Here is a 22,983-nt window from a genome sequence, read left to right on the forward strand (position 1 = left end):
GTTCAGTGGAGTGTGCGTTTAGTTTCTTCAATATATCGAACACGACAAGCTACTACATGATATATTGAAAAAAAAACTAAACACACACTTCGCGAACGCTTCACTAAACATCGACAAGTTACAAATTAACAATATTTGGGATGAACGTTAAGAATGTCCTTTTATTTGATAAACATATCTTCTATCTGTGATAAAATAAACAATCAGTTTGTTATCTTAAAATTCCGCAAACTCATTTCAAGAGACAGTTTGGTTTATACAGAGCCTTTATTTTTACTATTCTTCCATTACTGTTCAACGGTTTGTTTTTTTTGTGGTGCCAGTAATACTGAAAAACTTCAGGCCTTTGTATACTGTACTTAGATTTATACTTGAGGCCCCAGTTGTTCAAAGGGTGGATAACGCTATGCACAGGATAAATCACTATCACCATGGAAAGCAAAGGTCTTGTATGACAGTTATCTGAAAAGCGATTAATATTAATCCGTTTGATAGCGTTATCCATCCTTTGAACAACCGGTCCCAGGATTATAGTACTTCTTATGCTGGATTTTCACTGACGCGTAATTTTTTACGTGCGTGAAAAAAATAGAGACAGGTGTTCGGCGCGAGTTGTTCATACATTGTCTCTAGATTTTTTTTCACGCACGCAAAAAATTACGCGTCAGTGGAAATCCACCTTTACAGCCAACTTCTGGATAAGGTTAAATACAGTCAATACACGTTCTTATGTTACATGCGGGGTATAGAATATGCTGATTTTATTTTACAAAAGTACCTTTTTCAAAGGGTATCCTAACTATATAGAGGACATACACACTAAGATATGTAAATTATAATGTTCGTTGTGGACAGAGCATCGCATCCCTTCTTATATCATGAGCTACTTCTTATGGAATTTAATACTTAAGTTCTTTAGCAGCGAAACTATATAATTCTCTCCAAGACGATTAACGAGCCGATTCTGAGGGTGGTAAGGGTATTTTCGTGACCCGTGATCGGCCTTTTTTTCTCGTGAAATGTAAAAATTGGCTGTTTTTTCTCGTGAATTCCATAGTAACCGCGAACTAGGCCGTGAACCGTGATTTTCAATGACATTTTTCGTGAATTGTCATACGAGCGTTTCATTTTCCGTTAAACGTGATTTAAGCTCCCCTTTTCCACCCTTTGTTCTCAAAGAAGTTCTTAGGTTGGGCATGCAATTTTGGTGTTTATTTAACAGATAAGGAAATTTATAATAGCGATATATAGTTAATTATTTATATAATATGAATTAAACGGTCACTCGTTGCTTCGGCGTTTCCGTGAAGAAGAAATTTTCATTAGAGCAACAGAACAGATCACGTATTTTACTGTCATTTTCCACTCTTATCATAAGAATGTAGGGTGGTGTTAGAGTTTCTGACGAGATAAGTTTAATTTGCACTGCACTGTTTATCGCTTACTCGAACTGTTTTTCGTTTCCCTTCAGAGTTCGAGTTACCAGGGTTCTACTCTATTTCCACACGACAGATATTCTCGGTGTTCACTGGAATCAGTCTCTAATTTTGTTTTACTAAGAGTCGGAGTCAGAGTCTATATATGAAAAGAGACACGACCCTCGCGTTCCAAGCGGAGGAGATCAGTAGCTACAGCCTTATCTCGAGGATCATCAATATCGGCTGGATCCAAACGGGAGTAAATCATTCCAAACAAATGCATCCTATCAAGGGTTGTATTGTGTTCAATTGCGTCCACTAGACTATGGAGGCCATCCCAGTCAAATTTAGTAAGAGACAAATCCAACTTTTTTAGACATGTGTTGCTTTTTAGCGCATTAGCTAGACTATGAAAGCTATCCTTGTCGATGTTATTTTTATACAAATTCAACTCTTTCAGATTTTTGTTGCTTTTTAGCGCATTAGCTAGACTATCAATACCAAAATTGCCAATGCCATTGTATGCCAAATTCAACTTTGTCAGAGCTGTATTAATTCTTAGTGCGCCAGCTAAATGAGCAGCGCCATCATCATCGATCTTATTGGAACACAAACTCAATTCGGTCAGAATCGTATTGACTTCTAGTGCGTCAGCTAGACGAGCCGTGCCAAGATTGCCAATGCCATTCCTTCTCAAATCCAATTTTGTCAGAGTTGTATTTACTCTTAGTGTGCCAGCTAAACGAGCAGCGCCATCATCACCGATCTCATTGAAAGACAAAATCAATTCGGTCAGAATCGTATTGACTTCTAGTGCGTCAGCTAAACGAGCAGCGCCATCATCACCGATCTCATTGCAAGACAAAATCAATTCGGTCAGAATCGTATTGACTTCTAGTGCGTCAGCTAGACGAGCCGTGCCAAGATTGCCAATGCCATTCTCTTCCAAATCCAACTTTGTCAGAGTTGTATTAACTCTTAGTGCGCCAGCTAAACGAGCAGCGCCATCATCACCGATCTCATTGGAAGACAAAATCAATTCGGTCAGAATCGTATTGACTTCTAGTGCGTCAGCTAGACGAGCCGTGCCAAGATTGCCAATGCCATTCTCTTCCAAATCCAACTTTGTCAGAGTTGTATTAACTCTTAGTGCGCCAGCTAAACGAGCAGCGCCATCATCACCGATCTCATTGGAAGACAAAATCAATTCGGTCAGAATCGTATTGACTTCTAGTGCGTCAGCTAGGCGAGCTGTGCCAAGATTGCCAATGTCATTCCCTACCAGATCCAATTTTGTAAGAGTTGTATTAACTCTTAGTGTGCCAGCTAAACGAGCAGCGCCATCATCACCGATCTCGTTGGAAGACAAAATCAATTCGGTCAGAACCGTATTGACTTCCAGTGCGTCAGCTAGACGAGCCGTGCCAAGAATGTAAATGAAATTCTGTTTCAAATCCAACTTTGTCAAAGTTGTATTAACTCTTAGTGCGTCAGCTAAATGAGCAGCGCCAGAGGACTCAATGCAACTGTAAGGCAAATTCAGTTCTGTCAAAGTCGTATTGACTTTGAGCGCATCAGCTAGATCAGCAGCACCATAAGCACCAATGTAACACTCAGCCAATTTCAACTCTGTCAAGGTTGAATTGTCTTTCAGAAAGTCTTTCACATCGTGCATGCCAACTCCATTCATGAAACATACATGTATGCTTTCCACCGTTGTATTAGCTTTAAGTGCCTCAGCTAGAACAACAAATGCAGCATGATTTAGGGTATCGTCTAATTCAAAATTATTGTCATATTCTTTGAATGTAAGACCTTTACGTTCAAAAGATGACCCAAAACCACGTGCCAATTTTAGGAAAAAATTGCTGTTGTCGCTAATAAATTCTTGAAAGCAGTGGGCTGCAAAAATTAACCATTCATCTTTATTTGTCGCACGTTTCGCCATACGTTTGATAAGGGCTACTGCTAATTCCTCATCTTGCCCTGCTAGCATACCAAATGCAAAAAAATAGACCTCTCGGAGGTATTGTAAATCATCTAATTCCTCCAAAAATTCGTCTGGACTGACCTTTCCCTCGACAAGCTGACAACAAAGAAAGAATGCGGCAAACCATTCCTGAAACCTCTTATGTAGAAAACTGTAACGAGGGCACGGTCTTAATTTGCTGCCTCCAGGACTAACTGACAAGAATCCGAATCTAGGTAAGTCGCTTGAATGATTTGCAAGCTTACTTTCCTCAAAGTCTAATTCGTGTTTCTGCAAACCTTTCAGTGCTATCCGTCCAAGGTGTTTCAACTGAGTTTTGTAAACTTCAATGAGGTCGTGTTCGGTTTCTGGTAATCCTTCCTTCGTTCTGTATCTTCTAAGGATGCACTGCACCATTTCCAAGAAAAGTTGATTTTTGTTGTCTGGTAAAGTACCTTGACGTTCTTCAAAAACAAGGCAAAGAAGTGCAACGTTAAGAGGATTTAAAGCCAGAGTTTTTAGGTTTTCATCATACTTCAGCTTCCGCAAGAGCTTTTTTCGCAAATTCTTCGTGTTTTTGAAGTATTTGACAATGAACGTCTTTGCATCATCTTTGGTAAATCCCTTGATCTCCAACAGGGTGTCACACTGTATTCTTACCTTCTTTCCAGCCTCGTGCCGGGCTGTAGCGACCAAGCTACATTTTGGAAGTACTCTGCCCTCAATGATTTCCGAAAACATGGGAAGTTTTTTTGCTGGAACCTCGTCCAATCCATCAAGTACCAGCAAAACATCAGACTGGTTGTCGCGAATGAAGTTGAAGAATTTTTCTTTTACGTCTTCTGTAACATCTCGAGGCAGAAGTTGATCATCAATGGCATCCCATAGGCCAGACTTCATGTCACGACACCTCAGCAATAACACTGCTTCAAACCTTGGAAAACAATCTTCTGCTTTCTGTTTTCCTGTAGCCCAGTCATAGACAAGCTTTTGGCAGTAAGTTGTCTTTCCCATACCAGGCTCCCCTTCAATTAACACTGTTCTTGGGTGTGGACATTCTTCATGTGGTTTAAAGATCCCAGACATGTTAACAGTGTCGGCTGTCACTGTTCCTCTCTCTTTCTTCCTGCTGACCACTTTGAGTCTGGTATAGATATTATCCAGATCGAAATGAAACTCCTCACACCATGGAAACGGAGCAAGCCATCGCTCGCGGGTTTTGTAGAGTTGGCGGATTCCATCAATAAGCTCAGCTGGATCAAAAACATCTAGAAGTAATCAATTATATAAGAGTCACTTATACATTCATTTGTAGTTTCCTGTTTTTCAGAAACATTAAGTTAGGTGGCCTTAATTCTGGACATTCTTAAATTCAAAAACTACAATACCCCAAAACGTTTTTCCATTATTCTCTGTTGGTAAGGTAAGTAAAGCTTTATGTATGTACGTGCCTAGTGGCCCATTAAGCCGAAGCCTATCCTAGTTTTCATAGCATAAAACGACTAGGCCCTGGGTGAAGAAGAGGCAGTAAGTAATGCGTCTTGCCCCAAAACACAAAATAGTGCCCTGGCCGATCTGGAGTCTAACGCACTAGCCATAAGGCCACCACACCTCTGTTAGAGAGTTTTAAAAAGGGAGTGACGAGAATGGAGAAAACTCCATGAGACATAGCATCCTGTGCTCTAACTTGCCTGTCGCGAGAAACAAGACATCAATCCAAACAACATTCCTGTTTTGAATCTAATCATGATTTGAATATAAATATATTGAACACTTCTCTCTATGACCTTGGTTTGACTGTATACAAATTTGATTGTCTATTTTTTTGCTTCTCATTTACAAACACAATTTTCATTAAATCCAAATTTTGCAGCAAAAATAAGCCACTGACACATGAAACAGAGTTTAACCAAACGTACCACATCTTCCAGAAAAAAGCAGCAGATCTTACCTCCAATCCTGGGTTTCTTTCTTGCAGGAGGTAGTTGGTTCGTTAAAGTGTCCAACTTTTCATTGATGTTTCCAATTTCAGCCTTCATCTGCCCAAGATTCTCTCTGGTGCTTTCTGTGAATGAATAATTACTTTTTCAGAATTGAATCTTTTCATTCTCTTTTTTAGGTATTATAGTCAAACATCGCCTCCCAAAGACCAACCCCTAACGTCCTCGTTCGTGGGAGGTGGGCAACGGTGGAGTAGGGGACTGCCTGTCAGGGTGAAGTACAGTGGGACTTAGGTCCCGGGGCCGCTACGGTAGCTGTGAAGGCCTGGCAGGAACCCTGAACAAGCTGGCAAATAGGGGCTATGGCAAGTCTGCAGGGGGCTAGTCACCCCCTCAGACTCAACATGTGACTACAGAAACCGAAACAGAAACTTTACAGTGGGAAATGGTGGGTCGCCAGAGGGAGGACCATTCCATGGATGGTAGCATGACGCTTGCTGACCAAAACCTCCAGGGAGTTTGTGAGCCGAAACCCTCTCTTCTGGGGCCTAAGGCCATTACCAGAATTGGTTGTTGGAACGTAAGGACGATGTATGAATGTGGAAAAGCTGCACAAGTGGCCAAGGAAATGAAAGAAAACAGAGTTGATATCTTGGGGGTTAGTGAAAGCAAATGGACGGGAAGTGGCAGTGTGGTACTAGCTGATGGAACAACTATTTTATATTCGGGCCGAAAGGATGGACAGCATCAAGGTGGTGTGGCTCTCATGTTAAACAGTCTATCTGCCAAGGCACTCATGGAATGGAAACCAGTGAGCGAGAGGATGGTCCGTGCTAGGTTCTATTCAAAGTACAGCAAACTCACAGTCATTCAATGCTATTCGCCTACAAATGAGGCAGATGAGGCTGAAAAACTCAATTTCTATGAACAGTTACAGTCAGAAGTGGCTACAACACCAAAGCATGACGTCCTGATGGTGATAGGAGACCTAAATGCTAAAGTTGAAAGGGACAACACAGGACGAGAAGACCACATGGGCAAACATGGCTCTGGAGAAATGAACGAGAATGGAGAGCTTTTTGCAGACTTCTGTGGTTTAAATGGCCTGGTAATCGGGGGCACCATCTTCCCTCACAGAGAAATTCATAAGATCACATGGAATTCTCCAGACAAAAGGACCAAAAACCAGATAGATCACATTACAATCAACAGCAGATGGAGAACCTCTCTACTCGACACCAGGGCGTTTAGGGGTGCAGATATTGGAAGTGACCATACGCTGGTGGTTGGCAGACTGCGTTTAAAACTAAGGAAAGTAGCTAAAGAATCTGCACGGAGAAAATTAGATCTTGATAAGCTGAAAGACCCAGGAACTCAAAGAGAGTTCAGATTGAGGCTGCAGAATAGGTTTGAACTTCTTGCAGAACTGGAGGCTCAAGAGGAAGAAACAGGGATGGAAGATATATGGCAAAGCGTCAAGAACATATACATGGAAACAGGAAGGGAAATCTTAGGGTATTCCAGTAAGAAAAGAAAAGAGTGGATTTCAGATGACACGTGGTCTTTAGTTAAAGAGAGAAAAGAGTTAAAGAAACGCATGCTTAATAATACCCAAAATACCCCAGCCGAGGACCTTCAGCAGCAATACCGGGCTAAGGATAAAGCTGTTAAAAAAAGTGCTCGCCAGGACAAAAGGAATTACATCGAGAATAAGGCGAGAGAAGCAGAAGAAGCAGCGAAGGTAAATGATAGCAGAAAGCTCTATAACATCACAAGAAGTCTTTCAGGCAAAACCCACCAAAGCTCTACAACGATTAAAGATCGTAATGGCGATGTTTTAACAACAATTGAAGATCAACTGAAACGGTGGACTGAACACTTTAGTAAAACACTAAATAGAGACGATCCACGCAACCCGCCCCGCCTTGAGACTAACATGCCTGAACTAGACCTAAATTCAGATGCCATTAGTAGAGATGAAATCCGACAGGCAATCAAACTGCTCTCTGAAAGAACAACAAAGCCCCTGGTTATGATGACATACCCGCAGAGCTGCTTAAAGCAGACATCGAAACAGCTACAGAGGTGCTCTTTGTATTGTTCGGGCACATATGGCAAGAAGAACAGCTTCCGGGTGACTGGCGCAAAGGCCTTATTGTGAAAATCCCAAAAAAGGGTGACACTACAGAATGTACCAACTGGAGGGGAATAACTCTTCTATCTGTGGTGTCTAAGGTATTCACCAGAATCATCCTGACAAGAATTCAGAATGCAGTGGATAATCAGCTACGGAAGGAGCAAGCAGGCTTCCGTAAAGGAAGGTCGTGCACAGAACAGATTTTCACTCTAAGGAACATAATAGAACAATGTATGGAGTGGCAGGCATCCCTGCATCTGAATTTTATTGATTTTGAAAAGGCTTTCGACAGTGTTCATCGGATCACCCTATGGAAACTCTTGCGGCTTTATGGCGTCCCACACTAGATCATCAGGATGATACAAGCCTTGTACAGAGATTTCACATGTAGCGTTCTCCATGAAGGACATTTAACACCATGGTTTGCCGTGGAAACTGGGGTCAAGCAAGGATGCATGCTGTCACCTTTGCTGTTTTTGATTACCCTAGACTGGGTGATGAAAGAAACAACAAGTCACCAACGTACTGGAATCAGATGGAAATTGACAACCGTATTAGAAGATCTGGATTATGCGGATGACCTCTGCCTCCTATCCACCCATGGAACACATCTAGGCTAGAAAACAGCTAGATTACAGAACAATGCGCGTAGAGTTGGGCTTAAGATTAACACCAAAAAGACCAAATGGATGAGCACTGGATGCAAAAGAAATTGCCAAATAAAGATAGATGGACATGAGATAGAGAAAATAGAACAGTTCTCTTACCTTGGCAGTGTGATTGATGTGCAGGGAGGTGCCGACGCAGATGTAAAAACGCGTATCGGCAAAGCTAGACAGGCATTCATAGCACTGAAACCAGTTTGGGGATCCAAAAGGATTTCCCTTAAGACCAAATTAAGACTATTCAACTCAAATGTAAAGACAGTGCTTCTCTATGGCTCCGAAAGCTGGAAAACAACACAGGACGTAGTTAAAAAGTAGAGGGTTTTTATCCACAAGTGCCTTCGTATTATATTGGGAATAAGATGGCCACAAAAAATATCCAACCTGGAAGTACGAAACATCTGTAAACAAGAGGACATCATGGTGAGCTTAACCCGCAGGAAATGGAGATGGATTGGGCATGTGTTGAGGAAGGAATCGGAGGATGTGGCTAAAGAAGGTTTATTCTGGACACCAGAGGGAAAGCGAGCACGGGGAAGGCCTAGAACAACTTGGCGAAGGTCGGCCGAGAAAGAACTTAAGTCCCTGCACCTGACCTGGAACGAGATCCGGAAGGCGGCACAAGACCGCTCCCGCTGGAGAGAGACTGTAGAGGCCTTATGCGTCCCATGGCGCGAAAAGGATCGATGATGAGTCAAACATCAAACACTTTTATCCTTCAATCAGTGATCTAAACCTAAAAGTGGCTATACCTTCAACCGCCATTTCTTCTCTTTGTGACATCTGACTATTCAACTTTTCACTGATGTTTCGTATTTCACTTTTCATGTGGTTTAGATCATCTCTGGTTTCATCTAATGATAAAACATTGAAAGACATTGTATATTAGTGTCAAATTTAAATTAAATGAATTCAGTCAGCACAATCAATACTAGAAGGTATGTTAACTTATACTATTTTTACCGAGACTAACTGCAACACCTTGTTATCACAAAACAAGTAAGCACGTAAGGGAGGCAGAGGGAGACCCCCACCAAATGACCCCTGGGGGAGAATATGACACTACCATTCAAAGCAGGCAAATTTACTTATAAGCTCAGGCAAGAAAATGGAAATAACAGGGTTGGAAATTAGCACTCGCCCACTCGCCCAGGCAAGTGTGAAAACTGTCGGGCGAGTACAAATCACTGATCACTCGCCCGGTTTGGCGAGTACGATTTTCAATATAATATTATTCAAAATAAGCGGAACTTTTACTTTCCACTTTTAAATAATCTACACTGGCCATAAGCCGATAGGTTACCAACATTTTGAAATCTGCTTGCAAACTACAGGTATTTGGGAATACATATCAGATTAAACTGTGATTCTTTTTTTGATGGAAGCGTGCTCGCATTTTTATTGTGGAGTAAGGTCTATTTTCGGCGACTTTTCATTTAAGAAATAGGCTTCAATTGCAGTCTGTATCATGTTCGACCACTATGGTGGCAAGGTGAGTATCAAACATACTGAAAAAATTAAGTTGTACATTTTATTATTTGTGGGGAGGGGGGCTAAATTTTCCTTTTTTAATGGAGGATCCTGGGTGAGTGAAAACTGATCTGGACGAGTGCAATTTGAAGGTGACTCGCCCAGATGGCGAGTGCTCAGAAATTTTAGTTTCCAGCCCTGAATAGAAAATATCAAAATCAATGGAGGCAAATTTACTTAAGCTCAGGCAAAAAAAAGGAAATAGAAAAAATCAGAGTCTTAATTATAGAGATACACAATACTTGCAAGACAAATTAAAAAAACAGAAAGCTTTGCACAAATAAATCACTACATAAAATCAATACTGTTTACCTTTGGCCTTTGAATTGGTTCCTTCCCATTGTGCAATGAAAGCATCAAGCCTTTCTTTTAACTGTTCAATGTTTTCTTTTAAGGGCTCGATGTTTTCTTTTAACGGTTCAATGCTTTCTTTTAACTGTTCGATGTCATTTCTGATTTTGTCTAAAGAAGTAATTAAAATTGATTTTTGTTCAAGAAGAATGGCAACTTTACAGTTCTTGTGACCTATTGTGTAGTTCCATAAATTATCCATACCTCCCCCATGGAAGGGATTTTTCTTAACAGGGTCCGAAATTGCGCCTTCCTGGTCGCCAATGCGACTAAATATTGAGAGCTGGCGACCAGAATTTCACAACTGATCGCCCACTGGCGACTTAGTTGCTTTGTAAGAGTATTCAGAGAAATTGATTAAAAATAAAATTCGGAGCCGTTTTTTAACAATTTATTGACTCACTTTTTATCTTAGTGATGTCCTTGAGATAACACTGAAGTAAATTTCTCGCTACATAATGTATAAACTCCCCAACAGCTCAGCCAACAGCTGCGATCAACACGATTTGAACATTGCGAGCCGCCATGTTGTTTTCCTCAGCGGTTTTCCCCATGACGCTATTGTGGGCGCGCCCAGCCATGTGCTTTCTTTCGCATGCAATGAATATTCATTCAGGCGATGTCATGTCCGCGGACACGCTGAAATATTTCCGTCATTTACTTGAAACTGGTAAGGCTACAGATGCAAAAAACTTTGTGGAAGATTTAGATATTTTCAATTACATGCCAGGCTACTAAGCTACGACGTTTTACGAACGCAACACGTTCTTGTTGTCACTGTGTTGAATGAAAAACTACCTGTCGAAATATGTCAGAAAGTTGGTGTGGTGAAAATGAGAGTTAACATTCGACTCTACTTATAGGCGGGTACAGCATTTCTTTGAGTGATTATCATCGTTGTTTTGTGGTATAAGTAAGCTGTTTTTGAGCATATGAATGGCCAAAAATACACAAGAAGAACAAGTGTTTCGTCTTTAAGTGTAAAAGGAAAGTCAATCGAAAAACATTGGCGACCAGAAGTTGCCATCTGGCGACTAAAACTTTCGGTCCGGTCGCCAGGTGGCGCCGATGTAAAAAAATTAATTTCGGACCCTGCTTAAGACCCTGCCCCCCCCCCCCCACCCCTATGGACATTTTCTGGAACCACACATTGTAAATTCCTAAATTCAATTGGTTTTCTTGCTGTTGACTATTATTTCCCCTTCCCATATTGTGATGTTTTAGAAAGGTCTCAAATATTTACACACCCCCTTAAATGCTGGTGCAATTTTGACAACTTTCAAAACATCACTTGTGCCTATAAATCACAAATTGTAAGTCGTGTGATCTGTAACATTTTCGCTAACTTCAGGATTCAAATTTTATGATTCCATCTTGGTCACCCTTAAAAAATTATTACAACTTCCCCTTGTCTGACCCCTCCCCTTGCATGAGCAGGAGAGCTTTCGAATGGTAAATGGGAGACTTTGCGAGACTGCGAGACTGATATCATTTATGTGAGCCCGAGACCTTTTTAGAGAAAAAAGAGGCTCAGACAAGGCGTCAAAGAAAAATTCGAGACGACAAGACCCCTGAAACTTGGCTAATATTTTGCGAGACATGCATTTTTTGAAGGACCATTCACCACCCCTAGCAGGAATGGCAAAGCATGCTTCGATGCACCATCACATGCAATAATGTGATTACCTTTCTATGGTAACTGATTCTCATTGATCAGTAAAATGACCTCATTATAATTTGTTTACTGCACCACCAATGAGCAGTATTTTCAATAAGCTGACTGACAACTGACTTGAAGAGCTGGCTGCTTTTCTCTACCTTTTTTCCGCAGCTTTTTCTCCTACAAACTGATAAGTAATCAGGGTTGTAAAAATGATTTGAAGTCCCAGGAGATACAGTAGAACCCCGGTAACTCGAACTCGGATAACTCGAACAACCCCGCTAACTCGAAGGAACTTCCATTTCCCTTGGATTTGACCCTCACTTTTCAGTCATTTTTACTTGGTTAACTCGAACTCGGATAACTCGAAAACCCTGCTAACACGAACTAAATTTCGTTTCCCTTGAACAAAATTTGGGTCAAGTTTACCCCCCGGCCGATAACTCGAATTCCGGTTCTTGCAACTTGGCACGGTTGCCCATTGATTTGAGCAACGAACAGATCACATTTTTGACAGCCGTTTTCCACTCTTATCATAAGAATGTATGGTCTTGTTAGAGTTTCTGACAAGATAAGTTCAATTTGCACTGTACCATATACTGAAGTACTGAAAAATCGGTTAACTATCAATTATTAACTTGGCAAATTAAATATGCAATTGACCCAGATAACTCGAAACCCCGCTTACTCGAACTGTTTTTCGTTTCCCTTCAGAGTTCAAGTTACCAGGGTTCTACTGTATTTTGATAGTAGACGGCACCAGGGCCAGCGACCGGGACAGCGCCCCTGTTTTCTGTTGACCCTCGGGATCAAAATGGATATGAGGTTTTTACACTAGTTAGCTGAAATTGCCTCTCCTCAAAGCATTTCTATCAATTATGCTAAATTTTTATATATACCTTCTATCTCTTCAAGTTTATCTTTGATGCTGTCTTCATCTTTTTTCCATTGCTTTAGCAGCTCTCTGTAGTGTTCCTCCATGTCAGGATCCATGCACTCATTCTTGAGCCTATTTATCGCAGCTCCATAACTCGCTCCTCCCAGAGCTACCAGTGCATTACTGATATCCTGCCAGTAGGTGTTAAATGTAGCATCATCAACAGAAGCCTGGCTGGCATGGCCGTACACAGTATTACGGTAGTACTTCACCCTGGCAATGTTCGCTTCTTTACTTGTGTCTGTAGGAGGAGGAAGTCTGTCCCAACCACTGGTGGCTGGAGCATGCAAACCACAGACATTCCTCAGCAGTACTACCAGGAGTGTTATATCAAAGCTCGCTGATGAAACAGATGAAGGAATAGTAGGGTACAACTTTCCCCATTGTGTAGCATTGAGAATTTTCTTCTTCCTAAGGGCCTGTAGTGTTGCATGTTCAGGATGACGTGTCAAGACACCAGGCAGTCCTGCTGGTGGGTGTATACCATCAAAGGTGTCTTTTAAGGCCTGGGATCCCACATCCACCAAAAGACGACACAATCGCGCATAGTTGGTTGTCTCCTTGGTGGATGAAAATGCCGGCAAAGCAGAAGCCATTGACTAGAAACCTAATGAACCTAAGAAAACATTTATATAAAATAATTATTTATAGGTTTGTTTAAACTTCCATCTGTTCTGGAAGTTCCTGTTCCTGAGTTTATTGCACAGTATGGAAACGGCTGGTCATAATACTAGACAATAAACAGACTAAATGTGACAATCAATCAATATCAATTGATTTATTAGAGTCATAACGCAGGATGAGGTTGCCCTCCCTTTCCGAGCCAGAGGCTCATGTATAAAGCACATGACAGTAATTAAAATCAAGTACAAAAAAAAGGGAACTAATATAAGTTATAAATAATTAAATATTAATCAAAGGCTCTTCGAGTAACCTCATGGTAATTCGATGAATGAAGTGCCGACCTCTGCATTTTTTTCCAAATAAGTGTCCAATCAAGTAAAGCAATCTCACTTTGCTTTATTTTTCCGCGTGAGTTGCATCATTGATGGCTCGTGCTCTCAGGGGTCAATATAGCACTATTCAGTTTTCACAACCAAAATATTTACCGGTTAGTGTATTACAGCCTTTGTTTTGTGAATATGTTTACTTTTCTGTCAGCACGTATAGCGTTATTTTTGAGCAGCGGAAAAAAATTGAGAGAAAAGATACGCCCGAGCACTTTGTGTATCTGCTCGACTAAAAAAGATGAAAAACGGATGACGTGACACGAGGTGACGTGACGCGAAACAAAAACGTGCCGTGGATGTGGTGTTAACTAAAACACGTCACATGGCGAGCGTAATAATTTTTTATAACAGTTTAAGCGTAACTATATGTACCGTAATGATTTGATTTAGCGCCCGGGGCGCTTACCGGTATTTACTTTTGGCACTTTAAGGGAGGGCGCTTATCTGAGACAGAGCACTTATTCGGGACAGGGCGCTTATTTAATTTTTTGCAGAACAACCAAATGTTCAAAACAAAACTTTAATATATTTTAAAATAACTAGCAATAACATAAACTGTAACAGTAACAAATTGTTGAAAGTTCAGTTACTTTTACAAGAATTGTTCATGACAGCAGTAAATACATACATGTACAGTACGGTAAATGTTCATGAGTTTAACTTTTCGCCGTAGACGACTTCAGTATGGTCAGTTAGCCACAATAGAAGCGCTTTTAAGAATAGGGGCACGTATAAGAATGGGGCGCTTATTAACAAAAACACATTCGATGGGGGGCGTTTATTCGGAAGGGGGCGCTTATTAGAAGGAGGGCGCTTAATCGAATCATTACGGTAGTTCATAGGTGCTATCAGTAATGTCACAATCTCACTTAATTTGCCTTCGAATGTTTTCTTGCGTGAATGGGTCATGGATAGTTTTTTCTTCAAATAAGCGTTCAATAATGTAACACAATCTCACTTTATTTCCCTGTGAATGTTTTATTTTTCCATGGGAATTGCGTCATTGATGGTTCGTGCTCTCAGGCTTCGTAGCTTGAATTCTATTTCATCACAAAAATATTTAAGTGTAACCTGTGATCCTTTTTTTGTTTCGTTTTCTCAGAAACGATACGGTATTATTTTGGATTTGAGGTGAACTATTTACACAGTGGAGGCTACTATCCAATCAGGAGAACGCTCGCAACCACAAAGTAAATAAGTTTGACGGAAGGCAATTAATTTCGTAAAAGCATGTTCTTCAAATGTCGGAAAGATAATGCTCAGCATGACCAAAAAATATTGAGATTCCTTACAAATACAAATATCCGACGACTGCAATGGTTTTAGGTTTGATTAAAGCGACGTATTCGAAAAAAATCAGAGTAAGCTCTTTTAGCCTTTAATTGTAAAGTAAACATGCTAGCGATTTTCTGAAATGGAAGAACTTCCACCAATCAGAGTGTTTGCAACGCAAACAAAAGCGTGATGACATGACATATCCGCCATATTTGCTCGCACAGAAGGGCTAGCGTGCCACGAAAACGGGCAAGTTGATTGAAGAGAAGGGCATATATGCAGGAGAGTTACAAAATTTTCACTTCATGTAACAGATTAATGTATAGTAAATGTGTATAGGAAAATTCACGGCATCTTCGACGTCACAAGCCGCGCGAATACACGCAAAATTGCGTGAGTTCTCGTGTGGACGTATATCAGTGTCACATGAATCGCGAAAACATTCGAGTCGGCACGAAAAGTTTAAATTTCGTACGGACAGGCTATGTCGAACAACATTTATCTCCTTGATGTAAAGCTCAAGATTAACTACTGCGACTGCTGGATACTGAAGTTTTCTGAGATGAAATTAACAATAGAAACATTCTTTGCATTACTTACAGTGCGGCTACTGTAACCGGGGTCACCCAGACAAAGTTAACCAATCACAAAGCAGAACGGAAACAATAAATTTCAGCATTTTTTCCCTTCAGCCAATGAAATGTCGAGTACAGAACAAAGAAATTTCAACTTCTTCGTTCGCCACGAAAACACATCAATGCTAAATTTTGTCTGTATGGCGCTGGATTTTCAATTAACTTCGATTGCATCCCTTTTGAGCTTGAGTAGTTGTGACAGCTCGAGTTGGAAAGTAAATATCAGCGACATTAATGAAAGAGGAGTTTGAAACTGTGTCAAAACAGGGAAAGCAACGGCCATGCCATATGTCTCCAGATGTAAAAGTGCGTGGCGGAGTTCGCTCGTGACAATTTCAAACAAATTCCTCTACGGCATCAACCGGAGTTTTTGTAGTACCATTTGAAAAATAAATGCGCGTAAGGCCAGCAAAGGAAGACATTCTAAACTGCATAACGTACCAGAGAAAGCGACGATGACAACATTTATTTTTTTTACTTCACACAATAAAATGTCAGTTGAGTAAAAAACAGTGAAGTTTCATTTTGTTCACTCGTGAAGCTATTTACTTTATATGTTGAATAGACCGTTAGCTAGCGTTGACGTTTCGATTTAAAATTTGAGTAGTTTCACATGCTGTGCAAATGAATGTCATTTGTCATGCAAGTTTGCAAGAATCGATTTCAATCTCTGTGAAAGCAGTGAACGTGATGGTCGTTTGTTTGGATAAACTGTGTGGTGGAATTTGATTCTCGGAAAAAGTAAAACTTTATAGCCGGCTGTTTCAGTGTTTTCTCGCAATTGTAACAATATAGAAAACGGAACACATTCCAAACAGGAACATCGGTAACGTTTTCATTACTAACTAGCAAGTGAAACTGTTCTTTCGAGTCTTCTTTAAACTTCATCCATCTTTCGACGTGCTAAAGAGCAAGACGGATCGAAATCCGCCAATCACAGCCCACTAGCATGACCTTCTGAACTTGTGGGTCATTTGAGGCTGCATTTCACTTCTTGTCTTCACTTCCAGTAATAATGTCGCCCCCCCCCCCCCCTGGGCATGCCCCGGGCATTTGGGGCATTTGACGTCTTTGCCTTCGAAGTCTTTCCGGGGGTGGGGAAGTTTCTTAGCCTGCGTTGCAGACGAACAAAACCCCGGTATAGTGCGGCTGCGAATTAGAGCACAAAAGCTTGTTCCGGCCCCCCGCGTGTTACCAGGGATTTCTATAATAACCTCTGATTGGCTTTTGAATAGGGCCGTTCTTTCGTGCGTCGTAATTGGTCGAGTGCATTTATGAGAAACCATAGTTACGCTTTTGACGAAGACCAGATACAAAACAAACTTGGCGGCGATCACGGCAGATCGGACCAGATCGGTGAGAATTAGCGTTTGAAGCGGTAAAAAAGCAGCCGGTTCGAACTATCTCATAAAAAAAGAAAACAACGATAACGATAGGAAGCATACACAACTGACAAGCAAAAAGGTCATGGTATAAATGTTGAATAATCTACATTTGTCTTGTGGTGAAAGAATGTCACACAACGAACATCCGTCATCCGTGATGAGAAGCAACACACCTTGCAACACAATAAACAGCCGGACCTGGCATTACAAATGCAGAATGCAAGTAGTCGATATCCTCACAAAACATTTAGGACCAGAGGGAATATTTCAAAAGCTCAAAAAATATCTTGCAAATGTGAATGTTCCAAGACTAACCGCGATAGTAATTATATATATATGACAAATGTAAAACAGAGGTGTCAAAATATACAAACAGAAAAGCCGTGCAGACCAATGTCTTATGGCTCTACTCAACTTTAAACGCCTCCAAATAATACAACTGACAGCATATCGTGCCCTTTCTAAACACGTGAAAAGCGAAATAGATTGGATGACCAATTCCAATACAGAACGGCACAAATTTATGACAAGAACGTTTTACTGTATCTGGTATCTGGTATTCATCGAACGCGTAACTATGGTTTCACGAGATCCACTCAACCAATTACGGCGCACGAAAGAACGGCCCTATTCAAAAGCCAATCAGAGGTTATTATAGAAATCCCTGGTAACACGCGGGGGCCGGAACAAGCTTTTGTGCTTTGATTCGCAGACGCACTATACCGGGGTTTTGTTCGTCTGCAACGCAGGCTAGAAGTTTCTATGTATTAATTATAAAATAGAGGAAAATCTGTGTGGTCTATTTATAAAGCCGGTATGCAGACAGGATTTTACGAGCATAAGAAGCTACACAGTTAAAACAGTTAACTGTTTAACTATTAATTTTTCCCAGGGGGTGGGGACATTTGATCACTGAAAATGGGCTTGTAGTGGGGCATGTAAACGGCTTTTTGGCCCAGGAAGGCGGGAATTTGAACGCAAATTTTCCAAAAATTCAAATGCCCGGGGGGATGTTGAAGCTTCGATTTGACTAATACATAACTCCAAAAGGGGAAAACTCTTCTTGAAAATCCTGTTTGCCCAAGAAGACTGGAGCAAAATTTACCAAGAGATTTTCGAGCTTCAGGCTTCTTCATTGAGTTGTACATTTTGCCTTAACAAATTGGCAGCACATACCCGGCGATCCAATCAAACAAAATCGAACGAACAATCAATCGAACCCAAACGAGCGACAATCGTTCAGTTGGGTTCGACAATCGAACAGAATAATTTGAACATCTACTTTGCTGTATACGTATGTTGGATTAGCGAACCAATCGAACATAATCGAGCTCAATCCGATTCCATTTTGTACGGAATCCATCTCTTGATAAGTAAATCACGCAGGACTAATCAGGGGGACGGTGCGCCATACAAAATGTCCGCACTATAAACAAACAGGAGGAGTTCAGTAATTGAACATTCGATTGAGTACGATTACTGACTTTTTGGCAATCAAAGATGCAGTCACCAAGAAATAAACCTAGTTTCAATCAGCTTGAAGCGATAAATTCCTGTGTGTTAACATCGAAGGAATCAAACTTTACTTCATTTTGTGATCGAAACAAAAAAATAGCTTCATCACCATGGAAAAGCAAGCATAGCTGCAGAAAACTTTGTCATGCAAGCTAAGTGTAGAACTTTCATGAAATGTCACTACCTTACCTTGAAAATGCGACATTGAGTATAGGCTCCTTGAAACTTTTCACCTGAAATGATTCATCACATTCTAGAGATTGTCAAACACAAGCCTTCACACCCTTTTCCAAAGGTTCTTCTCTTCTCCACACGAAGGTCGAACGACGAAAGACGTCGACTCGAAGGTTTCACTTTCACTTCCGCAAAGGCCACGATCCTTTTAGTCAGCGTAGATACGTTATGTAACTATCACATTAGTGGTTCGACTCGGGCTTTTTTGGAGGGGCAGGGTGGGGTGGGGGAATCCCTTTGTAACTTTAAAACCGTTTGATGGTATCCAAAGTAACACAGAAAGACTGATGCCGCTCATGTTGTAGTGTTGTTTTTGTTTTTACTTTTTACTACTGTAGGTCTAGACAAAGGAGGGGTGGGGAGGGTGGGTGGAGGGTGGTGGTTAACGGACGAACCTATTAACCTACCACTGAGGCCGTACAAAGCATGTAAGACATAAGAATTCCCCTTTCAGTAAGTTATCAATCCGGCAGCCATCTTTATTTAATATCCATCTGTTATGCAATAGCATTGAAAAGAAAGCATTTTAAACGATTGTCCGAAAACCAAAAAACAGTGTTTCTTATACAGTGACAGATTTGTAATGATTATGTGCTAGTTATACCCTGTTGGTAACTAAAAATTTTCTACAAGTTTTTGCGTTTCAAGATTAGTAATACAGCAGCTTATATTAGTAATATTACGTGTCATGCTTGAAAGCTGACTTTTTACCAAAGTGCGAGACACATGAATCATTTAACGAGCGTAATAAGGTTCTTCAGTTTGAACAAAAATTACAATTGAGGTATTAGACGCCGTTTTGCTTTTAAGTAATATGTTCTAGTCTTCGTTTCTGATAAAACAATGACGTTCATCCTCATAGCCCGCTTAGTACAGAGACTAGCTTTCGCATGTCCCTTGGGAGTCCGTTTTAACCAGGTTCCAATGTATAACGTAGATTTTTGGGTATGGTTTTTCAAAACTAATGGCGCCCATTTCCTGCGCTAGCTGTTATAAAGTCGAACAAAGTCTTATTGAGGCACATTTTGATTACTGCAGTGTTGTTTGGGATGGCTTGTCTCAAAAACTGAGTGAGAAACTTCAAAAACTACAAAATCGCGCCGCTAGATTAATTACAAAATCCAGTTTTGACACAAATTCTAGCTATCTTCTTAACTCGCTCGGCTGGGACAAATCGTATCGCTTAGAAGGGCGAAGCAAAAAGCAAATTTAAGGTACAAGGGTGTTAATAAGCTTGCCCCAGAATACCTCTGTAATATGTTCAACCAGAGATTTTCGTCTTATAATCTGCGTGACGCCACCCTAAATTTATCCTTAGCAAAACCAAGAACAGACTACCTAAAGAGAAGCTTTAGGCCCCGTCCACACTGACCCGGGTAAATTTGAAAACGGAGAAATTTGAAAACGCCGCGTTAAATGTTTTCCGTCCACATTAACCCGGGTAAATTTGAAAACGATGTGCTTCATTAGTAAGTAAAAGTAAAAGTAAAGTCTTTATTTAACGAGGGTAGCACTAAAATAACATAAAAAATACTAACAAACCAGTGGCCCTCTAAAATTATTTTCAATAAAATATAAAAATACACTATTTCACGCTCCAAGTCCAAACGCTCATTGGTGAGCGTTTTTGAAAAGCTCCGTTCTCGGTGACCGAAAACGCCGTTTCAGTGTGGACGGTTGACCTAACCGGAGAAAAAAAGATGCGTCTTCAAATTTACCCAGGTCAGTATGGACGGGGCCTTAGCTACAACGGTGCCTCACTATGGAATGTTCTTCCTGAAGAACTAAGAACCGCCATAATAGGTGGTTTTCTGCATCGGACTCCCACACGGCAAATATGTAAACCAGTATTTAGAAATTTATTTTTTTTATTTATATTGTACATTACTGATATTTTAATCGTGGTAAAATAAAGATTTCATTCATTCATTCACAGGGATCCCATGATGCCCCTGGTGGTAGCGTGCGATGAGGGACGTCTATGTTCACAGGTTACCCATACTCAGTCAGATTTTCTCTAAGACACAGGACTCACAGACCGAATGGCATCTGGCAGAAGTCCTTCCTTGTGCCAACGGAATTGCCTTTCACAGCAATCACTATTAGCCCTGAGCTGAGCCAAGCGGCAATCACCACTGCGTTTATTACGGCCACCAGAAGATGCCATTTCCAGGTTTTACGCCAAACCGCTATTATAGGCATGTTCTGGAAGCGAGTTTCAATAGCTATTGACACACTTGTGAAAAACCACTCTATGGCCAGTGGAACGGATGTTGTAGTGGCAAACGATTGAAGCAGTTGTAAGGGAGAATTGTCGCTGGTGTAAAAATACTGATAGAGATACAGGAAGCCATTTACAGAGATGATAGCAGTTGATTCATAGAGCATGCTCAAGATGCTAATATCCGCTGCTAGTCTCTCACGGCGAGGAGTACGAAAACCTCCCCAGGGAACTTTTCTTCTTTCCAAAACCTGATGGGTTATGTGGTCTATTAGAACCATGGTGCTACGTTCAACGACTTCCGCTATGCCATGGATCACACCAATGATAACAACTGATTCAAATTTTTGATCGATTCCAAGATCCACTTGTAAAAGTCTCAGCATTACCGCTGCCCCACAGTACAGCGGTACCAACAGCACAAATGAAGTTCCCGGATGGCTGATTCGCGTCAATTGCTGGACACAAACACGTGACACCACTTTAACTACAAGGGCTATCAGGGGAGCGAAGATTGCAATGATCATTTTACCACTTTTGTCTTCGGTTCTGTACGCTGGATAGATTAAATTAGGAATAATAATAGCTATAACGTAGATTAAAACGTAAGGGGTCGTAATAAGGACGAAGAACTTGCATTGTGTTTTTCGAGGACCTCTGCAAAGATGCCTGACAATAAGAAAGACCTGTAAACCAACGCAAAGAAACAACAGAGCAAACTGCAGAACAGGAATATTTTGCATAGATGTCAACTTGATTTCAAGGGCTTGAAAGGAAATTCGCCTCAATGCATCTACACTATAGAAAACCAAACATATGAGGCAGAGTTTAAGCTTAAGTCCTGATATTTGAAACGATCGGAAGAAAAATAAAGAGTTGAGAAAGAACCAGTAGAAAAAGACGGAAGACACAATAACTTCTGAAATGGTTTTCATCCACTGTAGTTTGCCTGGGATCGATGTCATGGCATAACCTTCACATTTGAGCAAGGTTTGATAGTTGAGATAGTAAATCATAATTGAAACGATCCCAACAATGGTCGCGCTCAAAACAGAAATCAGAAATCCAAAGTAAAACGATTTCCAAATTGAGCGAAAAATCGATGGTCTAAGCCGCTTCCACGCCATTGCTCTATCTTCTGTTACTTCCTGATTCGATTCATCGTTGTCTTCTAAGGAGCAGGCGTTTATTAACCTGGCACGGACAGTGCTTGACGGTAGATAATCAAACGTTGTTGCCTCTCTGTCGCTGTATTCTTGGTAAATAAGCTCGTCAACCGGTTGAGAGTACCATTCCAAACCCGTGTCGTCCAGCGGATTGTAACCAATTAAGGGTGTATTCTGTTCTGTTTCGCCGGCAAAGTCACTGTAGCGTTCAGCCACACTTCGAGTGAAACTGTAAACGATATGGCCAAAGATCTCTACAACCGTATGGCCAACCATGTTTGCTTGAATGAGTTCAGTTCTCACGCTCTCTGTGGCTTTTATCCGGATGAAAATAGAGCTATACTTGTTCGGTAAAAACGACTCCGGCTTAAAATGCTGCTGAAAAATTAAATAAAACGCTTCGAAAAATACTCTCTTACAGTACGTGTTTCTGTGTCACCGAAGTTCTGGTTACGAACCAGAAGGAGACTGAAACTATTGACATGAAGCACAAAGGTTTCGAGTCAGTTGAGAATAAACCGAAAGCAAAAATAAATGCAAACTATCAGCGAAAAAATAAGAAAGAAAAAACTATTGTCTACCAGTGACCCCCTCCCCAAGTCCCCGATAGAAAACGAAGGGCAAGTAGAAATCGTAAAGGACTGTAGTCCAAAGCCTACAATCTTATATATTTTAAACCAAAAACCACGAACTATTTTTTCTTTTAAGAGCAACGCACGTGCGATCGTGTTCTATCGCTGACTTCTGGCAAATATAAAACCAAACACCTCATTCCAAGGGTTTCTCTCTCCCCGCCCGCTAACCCTGGGAACGAGGTTGAACCAAACATTTCCGACATACGTAGGAATTCGGCCTGAATTTGCATTAACTGCACATTTCCATCCTAAAATACCCCACCTCCACCCCCTCCCAACCTCGTTTGTAAGTCCTCCCTG

The 22,983-nt window shown here is 40.9% G+C and overlaps 3 protein-coding genes across 3 annotated transcripts; 1 reads left to right on the forward strand and 2 right to left on the reverse strand.

Moving 5' to 3' along the window:
• Window positions 1-1,483: 1,483 nt before the first annotated feature.
• On the reverse strand, window positions 1,484-18,775 carry LOC144638796 (uncharacterized). Its single transcript, XM_078498054.1, has 6 exons — window positions 18,617-18,775; window positions 12,570-13,223; window positions 9,972-10,121; window positions 8,882-8,983; window positions 5,339-5,452; window positions 1,484-4,655 (listed from the first exon to the last, which is right to left on the reverse strand). Exons 2-6 carry the CDS (start codon window positions 13,201-13,203, stop codon window positions 1,576-1,578), a joined length of 4,080 nt encoding a protein of 1,359 aa, XP_078354180.1. The 5' UTR covers window positions 13,204-13,223; window positions 18,617-18,775; the 3' UTR covers window positions 1,484-1,575.
• On the forward strand, window positions 5,773-7,488 carry LOC144639025 (uncharacterized). Its single transcript, XM_078498289.1, has one exon. The coding sequence runs from the start codon at window positions 5,773-5,775 to the stop codon at window positions 7,486-7,488; it is 1,716 nt and encodes a 571-aa protein (XP_078354415.1).
• A 1,692-nt stretch (window positions 18,776-20,467) lies between the features above and the next one.
• Window positions 20,468-22,639, reverse strand: LOC144638523 (uncharacterized). The gene has a single exon (XM_078497716.1). The coding sequence runs from the start codon at window positions 22,322-22,324 to the stop codon at window positions 20,693-20,695; it is 1,632 nt and encodes a 543-aa protein (XP_078353842.1). The 5' UTR covers window positions 22,325-22,639; the 3' UTR covers window positions 20,468-20,692.
• Between the last annotated feature and the right edge of the window lie 344 nt (window positions 22,640-22,983).

Source organism: Oculina patagonica, chromosome 14 (genome assembly GCF_052425735.1).
Source record: "Oculina patagonica isolate OP01 chromosome 14, crgOcupat, whole genome shotgun sequence".
NCBI classification, from domain to species: Eukaryota; Metazoa; Cnidaria; class Anthozoa; order Scleractinia; family Oculinidae; genus Oculina; species Oculina patagonica.

Coding starts and splice junctions, on each gene's coding strand:
- LOC144639025 (XM_078498289.1), top strand. CDS start 5,773: ATGGTGGGTCGCCAGAGGGAGGACCATTCCATGGATGGTAGCATGACG.
- LOC144638523 (XM_078497716.1), bottom strand. CDS start 22,324: ATGGTTGGCCATACGGTTGTAGAGATCTTTGGCCATATCGTTTACAGT.
- LOC144638796 (XM_078498054.1), bottom strand. CDS start 13,203: ATGGCTTCTGCTTTGCCGGCATTTTCATCCACCAAGGAGACAACCAAC. Junction 5,453..8,881: donor AGAAGAAATGGCGGTTGAAG/GTATAGCCACTT, acceptor ATTCATTCACAG/AAAGCACCAGAGAGAATCTT. Junction 4,656..5,338: donor AAAGAAACCCAGGATTGGAG/GTAAGATCTGCT, acceptor GATTACTTCTAG/ATGTTTTTGATCCAGCTGAG.